We start from the raw sequence: 12,058 nt of genomic DNA on the forward strand, positions 1-12,058 counted from the left end.
ACTTATGGGTGCATGGTCGGTGTGTTTAATTAGCATTGGGATTACGAGGGGCTCCTTGGAAAAATGTCTCTTTTATAAGGGGTCGCGGGACGCAAAAAGTTTGAGAACCCCATATCACATACAGTATACTGTACAACCTTTCTTTGCCGATTGGATAGTAGAAATCACATATATTGAGGCCTGTAGCATCCATTTCGACTAAAGTTTAAATCTTCAAATAGGGTCCTTTGCCATTAAGAAAGGCACCACATCTGAATTATGATATATAGTATCTGGCCAGCACGGTAGCCTATTAGTAAGCATGTCTGCCTCGCAGTTGAGAGGTTCTGTGTTTGAATATCAGCTCAGGCCGTGTGGAGTCTGCATGTTCTCCCTGTGCTGACGTTGCCTCCCTCATTCCCAAAAATACATGTTAGGTTAATTGAAGACTAAATTGACCATAGGTGTGAATGTGAGTGAATGGTTGTCGTGTTGACGTGTCCTGAGACTGACTGCTGAGCATTCCAGGGTGTACGCTGCCTCTCGCCCAAAATCAGCTCGGATAGGCTCCAGCACGCCCGCGACCCGGACATGATAATGTGTCATGGACACATGGTCTTTTCATTTTTGGAAATTGTACAACCCCAATGAAGTTGGGATGTTGTTTTAAACATAAATTAAAACAGAATACAATGATTTGCAAATTATGTTCCACCTATTTTTAATTGAATACACTACAATGACAAGATATTTAATGTTCAAACTGATAAACTTTGTTTTTAGCAAATAATCATTAACTTGGAATTTTATGGCTGCAACACGTTCCAAAAAAGCTGGGACAGGGTCATGTTTACCACTATGTTAAATCACCTTTTCTTTTAACAACATTCAATAAACGTTTGGGAACTGGGGACACTAATTGTTGAAGCTTTGTAGGTGAAATTCTTTCCTATTCTTGCTTGATGTATAGCTTCAGCTGTTCAACAGTCCGGGGTCTCCGTTGTCGTATTTTATACTTCATAATGCGCCACACATTTTCACATTTTGGGAGACAGGTCTGGACTGCAGGCAGGCCAGTCCAGTACCCGCACTCTTTTACTACGAAGCCACGCTGTTGTAACACATGCAGAATGTGGTTTGGCATTGTCTTGTTGAAATAAGCAGGGGCGTCCATGAAAAAGACGTTGCTTGGATGGCAGCATATGTTTCTCCAAAACCTGTACATACATTACAGCATTAATGGTGCCTTCACAGATGTGCAAGTTACCGTGCCATTGGCACTAACACAGCCCCAAACCATCACAGATGCTGGCTTTTGAACTTTGCGTCCATAAGAGTCCGGATGATTCTTTGGCCCAGCGGACACGACGTCCACAATTTCCAAAAACAATTTGAAATGTGGACTCGTCGGACCACAGAACACTTTTCCACATTGCATCAGTCCATCTTAGATGAGCTCGGGCCCAGAGAAGCTGGCGGCGTTTCTGGGTGTTGTTGATAAATGGCTTTTGCTTTGCATAGTAGAGTTTTAGGTTGAACTTACGGATGTAGCGCCGAACTGTATTTACTGACATTGGTTTTCTGAAGTGTTCCTGAGCCCATGTGGTGATATTCTTTACATATTAATGTCAGTTTTTGACGCAGAGCCGCCTGAGGAATCGAAGGTCATGGGCATTCAATGTTGTTTTTCAGCCTTGCCGCTTACATGCAGGGATTTCTCCAGATTCTCTGAACCTTTTGATGATATTATGGACCGTAGATGATGAAATCCCTAAATTCCTTGCAATTGTACGTAAAGGAACATTGTCCTTAAACTGTTAGACTATTTTTTTTTTTAATCATGGCACCCACCTGTTCCCAATTAGCCTGTTCACCTGTGGGATGTTCCAAACAAGTGTTTGAGCATTCCTCAACTTTCTCAGTCTTTTTTGCCACCTGTCCCAGCTTTTTTGGAACGTGTTGCAGCCATATATTTTCTAAGTTAATGATTATTTGCTAAAAACAAAGTTTATCAGTTTGAACATTAAATATCTTGTCTTTGTAGTGTTTTCAATTATATATAGGTTGAACATGATTTGCAAATCATTGTATGGGGTACACCCTGAACCGGCTGCCAGCCAATCGCAGGGCACATAGAAACAAACAACCAATCGCACACACATTCACACCTACGGGCAATTTAGAGTCTTCAATCAACCTGCCATGCATGTTTTTGGGAGGTGGGAGGAAACCGGAGAAAACCCACCCAGGCACGGGGAGAACATGCAAACTCCACAAGGCGGGGCCGGGATCTGAACCCCAGCCCCCAGGACTGTGAGGCAGTTGTGCTAACCAGTCGTCCACCGTGCTGGCTTGTGTTGAGATATAAGCCAAAATGTGCGATGCCAGTGCGCTTTAGACCCCCACCGCTGGATGGTGGCAGAAAACTTCACACCGTCCAACAACCATCAGTTCACATTATTTTCCTTGCAGTGGAAGGAAATGCGCCATTAAGCTGGTTTTTACAACAAAGTACAACAAAGAAGGACAATACATTAGGTACAGTCATGGTTTGTGCCTGCATTGTCCATGTTTGCAGCCATATGTGGAGAGCAAATGATTACTGTGTTTTTATACAGTACAATACTGTTGAGTAAAAGTTTTCTTATTTAAAACAAATACCATTTTTTTTTAAAATGTATTATTTTGGTGTTTTTGTATGGGGCTGGAACAGATTAATTGCATTTTTTTTCATTTCAATTGAGAGATAATTTAAGAAATTATTTTTTGGAGGTATGAACATGGTCACGGCATGAATTAAACTCGTATCTCAAGGCACCACTGTATATTATACAGTAGTACCTTCCCCCTGATATACTGTACAATGACATAATTGCTAGCTCAATAACAGCCTTGGAAAAATAAATCATCCAGCCTTCTTATTTTTCTTCTCTTCTTGTATTACTACTCAGGTCAATTCCTCGATTAAGGGCACTGTTCATAAACTGATGTACTTTTACCTGAAAGTCATCCACAGGGAACTGCAGCATGTCCCGCAGAGCATCACTGACGATCTGCATTTTGCTTTGTGTGATCACACTCTCATAGTCCAGAGGCTCGATGACCTTGGGCCTGACCTAGAAAATTAAACGATAACATGGCATCAACATGTGGCAGATCAAACTTGTGACCGCTAACTGTAAAACATATCAGAGAACTTGTTGTCGGGAGGAGAGGGTTATTCAAACTGTGTGGACAAGTTGCCATTGTTCTTTCACGATTGGTCATCGGTTAGAGCAGCTCGAAAAGTGAAGGGAGCGATGTAAGGATGAGCCTCGGGTCTGTGTGCGCCTGCTTGTGTACGTGCGTGACTGTACCAGTCACTACGTCATGATCTCAAAACTGGAATGAATTAGTGGAGTAAGACTCTCCTCATAGTTATGACAATGGTGGGAAGTAACGCAGTTACTGTAGTTAAGTACCTGTATATTTTTCCAGTATCGGTACTTTACTTGAGTTTGAATTTTTCTGTCAGCTTTGTACATTTACGCATTACATTGGATTACAGATATCTGTACTCTCTTCTGCTTACTCTGTCAAAATAGATCTATTATACATTTTATTTTTATTTTTTTTACTTTCACTTGAGTACATCATGTCAGTATTTTTGCCACCTCTACAGTAGTCCCCTTAATAATCACCTAACTGTTTCATTTATCAAAATTAAATTGGAACTGATCAGTCTTTGCTCGGTCAAATAAAAATCAATAACATCTGAGTCACTTTGAGGTTTTAAGTTGTGTTGCCTTTGTCACGACTTCATACAAATTTGCCGTACCAGCTCATTGGTGTTAGTGGCATGGCTGCGTACATCTGGCTTGACTATAATATAAATAGATGGATGTAATAACATGACTTCTTTGCATTTTTGTTTTTTCTATTTTAATTTTATACACTGATGGCGCCTACCAGTGTGGTCGCCTCGGTAACGCGCTCTCTAGTATTGTCTTTGGTTTTGTGTTTTTCGTCCGTCTTTGGAGACCTTACACGACTCACTTACACAAGGGGAGACCTGCTAACCATCAAGGAGGCTACTCCGGACTTTCTGTCACCAACGTTCGAAAATCCGCTCAGTTCTTTCCCCGAGTTACTCACCGGAGCGGCGTCCGCGGTTTTCGGCACATGGAGGCGGAAGCGGCGCCACAGAGGAAAACGAGCCGGCATTCAGGTGAAACTCCGCAAGAGAGGACACAGATTGGCGTTCCCGTCGATCCACCTCGCGAATGTACGCTCCCTACCCAACAAAATGGACGAGCTTCATCTTCTGTTAAAGACCAGTAAAGACTTCGGACGTTCCGCGGCCATGTGCTTCACAGAGACCTGGCTTTGCGACGCTGTACCCGATGGCGCCGTCATGCTTCCCGGCTTCAACATTCATCGAGCGGACCGCGACATGGAATCATCGGGGAAAACGAAGGGCGGCGGGATATGCCTCCATATCAACGAAAAATGGTGTACGGACGTCACGGTGCTCAGCACACACTGCAGCCCGCATTTGGAGTCGCTGTTTTTGAACTGTAAACCATTCTACTCCCCACGTGAGTTTGCATCGTTTATACTGGCTGGAGTCTATATTACACCTCAAGCTAACACGAACGCCGCATTGCTAACGCTCGCCGAACAAGTCAACGAAATTGAAAAAAAACACCCGGACTCACCCCTCATTATTCTCGGGGACTTTAACAAAACTAAACTCAACCACAAACTCCCTAAATACAAGCAGCACATCGACTGTCCTACCAGGGAAAATAATACTTTAGACCACTGCTACACTACGGTAAAAAACGCATACCGTGCTATACCTTGTGCAGCCCTGGGCTCGTCTGATCACTGCTTAATTCACTTAATACCGACGTACAAGCAAGAACTTAAATGTGCGAAACCTACAGTGAAAACAGTCAAAAAGTGGACCAATGAAGCCAAGATGGAACTTCAAAGCTGTTTAGACTGCACAGACTGGAGTGTCTTTGAAAATTCAGCTGGCAGTCTGGATGAATATGCGGACACTGTCACATCCTATATCAGTTTCTGTGAAGAGGTTTGTGTACCTACAAAATCATTTCGGACATTCAACAACAACAACAAGCCGTGGTTCACTGCTAAACTTAAGCAGCTTCGCCAAGCTAAGGAAGATGCATATCAGAGCGGGGACATGGCCCTGTATAATCGAGCTAGAAACCAGCTTACTAAAGAAATTAACATTGCAAAGAGGATCTATGCAGCAAAGTTGGAAACAGTTTAGCGCGAACGACTCAAAATCAGTCTGGCATGCATTCCAATCGCTGACTAATTACAAGCGACGATCCCCCCAAGCTGAGAACAATAGCACACTAGCCAACAACTTGAATACCTTCTATTGCAGATTTGAAAAGGACAGTTTCACTCCACACACCCACCCGACCACAACCACTCCTCTGACTTCGGCGTTAACCATCCATGAACAGGATGTGAGACGCATCTTCAAACAACAAAAGATTAACAAAGCGGCAGGACCGGACCATGTGTCCCCATCCTGCCTCAAAGTCTGCGCGGACCAGCTCGCTCCAGTCTTCACTCAGATCTTCAACAGATCTTTGGAAATGTGCGAAGTTCCATCCTGTTTCAAACGCTCCACCATCATTCCAGTCCCCAAGAAACCTGCAATCTCTGGTCTGAATGACTACAGGCCTGTCGCTTTGACATCTGTGGTCATGAAGTCCTTTGAACGCCTCGTGCTGGACCACCTCAAGAGTGTCACAGGTCCCATGCTGGACCCCCTGCAGTTTGCCTACCAAGCGAACAGGTCTGCGGATGATGCAGTCAACATGGGACTGCACTTCATCCAAGAACACCTCGACAGTGCAGGGACCTACGCGAGGATCCTGTTCGTGGACTTCAGCTCAGCGTTCAACACCATCATCCCTGAACTCCTTTCAACCAAGCTTCTCCAGCTCAGCGTCTCACCTGCCATCTGCCAGTGGATTTACAGCTTTCTGACTGGCAGGTCAGGCTGGGGGAGGCCACCTCATCAACACGCAGCATCAGCACTGGGGCGCCCCAAGGTTGTGTCCTCTCTTCTCTCTCTAGACGAACGACTGCACCTCAGCGAACCCGACTGTCAAGCTCCTGAAGTTTGCAGATGACACCACTGTCATCGGCCTCATCAAGGACGGTGACGAGTCTGCATATTGACAGGAAGCGGAGCGGCTGGAGCTGTGGTGCGGCCGACACAACCTGGAGCTGAACACGCTCAAGACGGTAGAGATGATTGTGGACTTCAGGAGGCATCCTTCCCCACAGCTGCCCCTCACGTTGTCCAGCTGCCTTGTGTCAACCGTCGAGACCTTCAAGTTCCTGGGAATTACAATCTCTCAGGACCTGAAGTGGGCGACCAACATCGACTCTGTCCTCAAAAAGGCCCAGCAGAGGATGTACTTCCTGCGGCTTCTGAGAAAGCACGGCCTGCCACCGGAGCTGCTGAGACAGTTCTACACAGCAGTCATCGAATCGGTCCTGTGTTCTTCCATCACAGTCTGGTTTGGTGCTGCTACAAAAAAGGACAAACTCCGACTGCAACGGACAATCAAAACTGCTGAAAGGATTGTCGGTACCCCCCTACCCACCATTGAGGACTTGCACGCTGCCAGACAAGGGTGTGCAAAATCCTCTCGGACCGTCTGCACCCCGGTCACCAGCTCTTCCAGCTCCTTCCCTCAGGTAGGTGCTACCGATCAATGCAAACTAGAACTAGTAGACATTCCAACAGCTTCTTCCCTCTTGCGATCAACTTCTTAAACACCTAACCTATAATTCCATGACAACATGCTGGCAATTTTTTGACTTGAGTTCGTTGTCACATTTCTGTGGGGCCAATTATGTATTACTCGTGCACTCACTGTAGTTGTCTCGCCATGCTGCACTATTTGCATATACTGGCCACTCATGCCAGAGTAGCATCTGCTCCATTTGCACACCGATTGAGGAGTATCTGTAACATTTGCACAACCATCATTGTCCCAGATGATCGCACTACTCGTCACTTTAAACCGCATACACTCCTTGAAGTCTCAGCGCCCTTTGCACAATGGTCATTGCACCGGACTATTGCAATATTAGTCATTCGAACTGCTCTAAGTGCTAGAGGACTCTGCATCTTTTTGCACAATTGTTTTTTGTCAATGTCTTTATGTCTCCAAAGTGTTCTGTAAATTGACTGTCTGTTGTACTAGAGCGGCTCCAACTACCGGAGACAAATTCCTTGTGTGTTTTGGACATACTTGGCAAATAAAGATGATTCTGATTACAATCCATCCTTCCATTTTCTCAGTGCTTCACAACCTCATTGCTATGGGGCTTGAGCATATCCCAGATTACTTTGGGGCCAGAGGCAGGGCACACCCTGGAATGGTCATCAGGCACTGACAGAGAATCAACCATTCACACTTGCATAATATGCATGTTTTGGAGTGTGGGAAGAAGGTGGAGTACATGAAGAAAATCCAGGCAGAACAGCGAACCCCAAACCTCAGGACTGTAAGGCAGACATGCTAACCACAAGGGTGCTGCCCTGATTATGATTATGATTTCCTTGGGAGAAATTCTATTGACACTCTGCTTTGTATTCTTACCACACAGAGAACCAAATCATACATATAACACACACATGCAGATGCAATGAGAGATGTCGACTGGAAAGTGAAACTGTGGGTGAAGGGGTTTGATGATTTGATCAAGGCTACCTCGACAGTAGTCAGGAAGTAGACAATCATCTTGACAACAACTGTTTGCCTTTTTTTTTTTTTTTTTTTTTTTACCCACAATGTGATTCGAACGGTCCAAGCCTAAGTCCTTACAAATAAGCAACTGTTGTCCCCAGCCATTACAAACATTCAGATCGTAGCAAATACTGTTTTTGTTTGTGTTTATTATGCATCCATATTTTTAATGTACCAACAAGCACAGTATAGCAGAATTAAATATCACCGTTGAATGAAAAGTATCTAGTGTTGTGGTACCTTTACCTTGACTTACAAGTTTAATACGTTCCGTAACAAAGCTCGTAAAATCATTTACTCATCCAGACCCCCAAAAAATACTTTATTTTTCAAATACTATACATTTTTTAAAGGACCTATGGTGTCCAAATGACTAAAATTGCTACTGAGTCTATTGTTGGGGGGGGATCTTTCTGCCGATATCGTTTTTAAGCCCATAACTGGAATAAGTGCCAATGTTAACAGCATAATAGAGGTCCTTTTAATAAAGCAAAACAGCAGTAAAAGAGATTGTAAAGACATAAACTGGTTTTATGAATTATAATTAGGCCAGAGTCAGTCAAGTTGGCAAGTGTGAGCCTCTCCTTCATGCTCCTGGCGAATGTTTTCATTTTGTAATTGTGTTTGAGTCCCGTGCAATAAATGACTGAAAGTGCCTTGGCAACTGTAGCGCTTTTTTCTTTTATTTTTTTCCTCTCACTTCACTCAAGCGGTAGCGTATCTGAAGGCCGCTGGTAATTCAAAATGTGACTCAATACAATGCAAAACAAAAATCAACCAAGTAACTTGTAAGTTGGAACATTTGAAAGTTGGGGTACCAATCCATCCACAATTTTCTTTTCATTTTTTTGTAAAAAAACAAACTGAAAATCCCCCAAATATTTTGGCTTCTGGTGTTGTATCAGAAGCATAGCAGATGCGTAACGCGGCCAGCAGTGATCGACTGCTCACGGCCATTTGTGTAGAAAGCAATCATCGCTGTCCCGGATGCCAGTGCTGACATTGCCACGCAACCATTTGCCTGGCAAAGCCACAACATCTGACTGCGTATGCACTTCAGCGAGTTCGGTCTGAATGGGCAAGTGAATAAACGTCAGCTCCTCTGATGCACCAGTTTTCTAGGAAGGCAATGTGAAAATTAATTGTGCCCTGCAATGCAATTGACAGGCAATCAGTCCAGAGTGTACCTCTCGTCCAAAACCGAGCTGTGAAAAGCTCCAACCTCATCCGTGACCCTGAACAGAATAAGCAGTAAAAAATGGATGGGTGGTTGTATTTGCCACAATACTGGCTTTCGTACACAGTGTCATAATAACCTTTAGATGGAACTTTGAAACATCCATCCATCCATTTTCTGAGTCGCTTCTCCTCACTAGGGTCGCGGGCGTGTTAGAGCCTATCCCAGCTATCATCGGGCAGGAGGTGGGGTACACCCTGAACTGGTTGCCAGCCAATCGCAGGGCACATACAAACAAACAACCATTCACATTCACACCTACGGGCAATTTAGAGTTGTCAATTAACCTACAATGCATGTTTTTGGGATGTGGGAGAAAACCGGAGTGCCACACGCAGACAACCCACGCAGGCACGGGGAGAACATGCAAACCCCACACAGGCGGGGCCGGGGATTGAACCCCAGTCCTCAGAACTGTGAGGCTGACGCTCTAACCAGTCGCCTACCGTGCCGCCACTTTGAAACATATCTAAATTTTATTTTATTGTTTTTTAAAGCTGATCATGGCTGTGTTGATGAGGGATAAACTTACCACTGTTGTCTCGATGCAACTGAGGTCATTAGAGACATACCCAATTGGGTGCTCCGTGACTTATATGCTCTGTTTTATGGTATTTCTTACTTTTTCATGTGTCCAGCTAGTATCAGCTAGGTTGTCAAAACTTCCAGAATCTGTGGTACAGGAAGAGTTAAGGAGAAAAGGCAACTCAAGTTCCTAAAAATAAGGATCAACATTCAACTCCCTGGGGAAGTACATCCTGGAGCTGCTATTTCCCATTTCCGTCCAGTTCCTTTTAAAAGGCATCTTCAAAGATGCTCTTAATACCCAATCTTGAAGATTAGGAATGCATTTTAAACAATCAGATCGGATTGCTTCTATCTTGCATTCAATTCACTGAATGAAGAGTAAGATTGGAGTATCATCAGTAACTTACCGATGCCACCTGTGACCCAGCCTCCACCTCTGCATCAATCTCAGCCAAGCACTTGTACTTCTGTGGTGACTCTATCACCATCTCCCGTTTGGGGTCTTTTCCTGCCCGGCCCTGCATGGCGGGCAGTGCCCAGTACTGCCTGCCTGTGATCAGGAGATTCACTGCACTGTGCACATTGTCATGTTGTGCGGTGGTTTGAGAGAGCTCCGATGAACTTTTCTCTCAATGCTAAGTTGCAACGCCTGCCTTCTGTTCTCTCAGTAGAGGGCCCCTCCCACCTTTACAGCTGGGATAATGTGTGTGCGTGGTATGTTATGTGTGGGAGGATCTGAAAAACGTGCCTCTCCCCGCTTAAAAGAATGTTGTCATGGGTCACTTCCATAGCATATCTTACTATATCATGAGTATATGTGCCATACAATTTAGCCTGTAATTGTGTAATTGCTGAGTCACACATTCAATGTAATCTATTTTATCTTAATTCAAAAGATTTTGAGTGGATTTGCAAAAGTTGGGGAAAGAAAGTCTGGGGTAGACTCCCTGATGTTTAGTAAGTCTTCCCTTGTTTAAGTGAGTTGCGTAATGTCTCCCAAGACGAACCAAAAACACAAAAACAGACAATACTAGAGAGCGCGTAACCGAGGCATCCATACGGATAAGCGCCATCTTAGAAAAGAGAGTGGGTAAGTGCAGCTATGGCTTTTTTTTCCAAGGGAGAAATGTTTCCATTAGCAAAATATTGGACTTTTTCTGCAATGTCAAAGGCTTCGGCAAGAATTTATAGGCAATGGAAAGAACATATTGCGACATTGCTTCAGAGTCCAGTAAGATTTTTGTCGTTTATGTTGCCTGCAGCCTCTGGGGACATATTTCTGGGGGCATACTTCCTGCAAAGCTGTTTTGTCATGTAATCGAGCAAGGCCTGGACTGGTAATCGGGCATAACAGGCATTTGTCAGGGGTGAACCATTCAGAAGTTTGATGAAAGCGGCCCACCCAACCTCTTCGTGAAATGTGGAAGGGGCAGCCTTTTGTTCCATCTTTAGTATAGACAGTGGACTGAACGAATCAGGATGTAGGACAAAAGCTGCCCCACCCCTTCCATGTGATCTCTCATGTCACTGCTTGCTCTACACAAGCGTAGAGAAAAGACGGGGGGCTGCGCAGAAGCCGAGTATAAGCAAATTGATGAATCTCATCTTACATGCTGCAAAAAATGCTAACATCACAGATACAGTATGGTCTCTGGAAGGGCTGCTGTGGCCTCCTTCTCTGTGATATGCAATGCTCCTGCAACAGCAGGTCCAACAGGTGAACTGCAGCGGGCAGGGAGAGAAGCAGCACAGATACATGTGGGCTTTTGAAAGCTGGCGATAGAGTGATTGTATTTTATTGAGCAATGTTGACTGATTAGTATCACCAATTGATATTGATACAAAATCTTGCAGCCACGGTACCTTTTTCTAATAAAATAGCAAATGGTGGATGCTGAGAACTTGATTGAGCAGCAAGAGTCCATTTTTTTTCATTTTAGGTTACGTCATAACTTTTTAGCTATTTAGTGAAAATTACAGTATGGCAGTATGATTCTCTTCAACACAAGAATCAAATAAAGGCTCACTGATTATATATTACAGAGCCCACAGAAAGGACAAAAGGGGAGGAATACATCAATAACCAACAAAAATTAACAATTATGTTTTAAAGTCCCATTATATATAACTTTGAATAAAATGGCTGTTATGAAGTATGGAAAATTAAATGAACATACTGTAAAACTAATTAAACTACAGCTTCTCAAATATTGAATCAATTCTCTGCTTTTTAAAAGTGTTGAAGTGCTCTGTAAATAAAGTTGGATGGAGAATATCTACTCTGTCACCATCCTGACTGCTCCCTGTTGTTTTCTATTTGCCAGTCTTGTTGAGCCTTCGGTGATGGCATTGCTAGTTCTGCATTATAATAACCCTCTTGTCTTGTCTCTCTGCTGCACTGAGGTCATCCCTGCTTCATTCACCAACATCTCGGCAGCACTTCGCACACTATTAAACCTCCTATTGTTGATAGTGTAACATGCAATTTGAATATGCTAGGAGAGGAGAAAGTGGAGTTGAC

The 12,058-nt window shown here is 43.9% G+C and overlaps 1 protein-coding gene across 1 annotated transcript in view; it reads right to left on the bottom strand.

The window, feature by feature from the left end:
• Window positions 1–10,180, bottom strand: part of LOC133405936 (dedicator of cytokinesis protein 9-like) — a 65,442-nt gene extending 55,262 nt beyond the window's left edge. The window contains 2 exon segments of the mRNA XM_061683032.1: window positions 2,979–3,095; window positions 9,945–10,180. Of these exon segments, the coding sequence (XP_061539016.1) occupies window positions 2,979–3,095; window positions 9,945–10,061 (234 nt within the window). The 5' untranslated portion in view covers window positions 10,062–10,180.
• Window positions 10,181–12,058: the final 1,878 nt, after the last annotated feature.

The sequence above is a fragment of the Phycodurus eques genome, chromosome 1, assembly GCF_024500275.1.
Source record: "Phycodurus eques isolate BA_2022a chromosome 1, UOR_Pequ_1.1, whole genome shotgun sequence".
Classification (NCBI taxonomy): domain Eukaryota; kingdom Metazoa; phylum Chordata; class Actinopteri; order Syngnathiformes; family Syngnathidae; genus Phycodurus; species Phycodurus eques.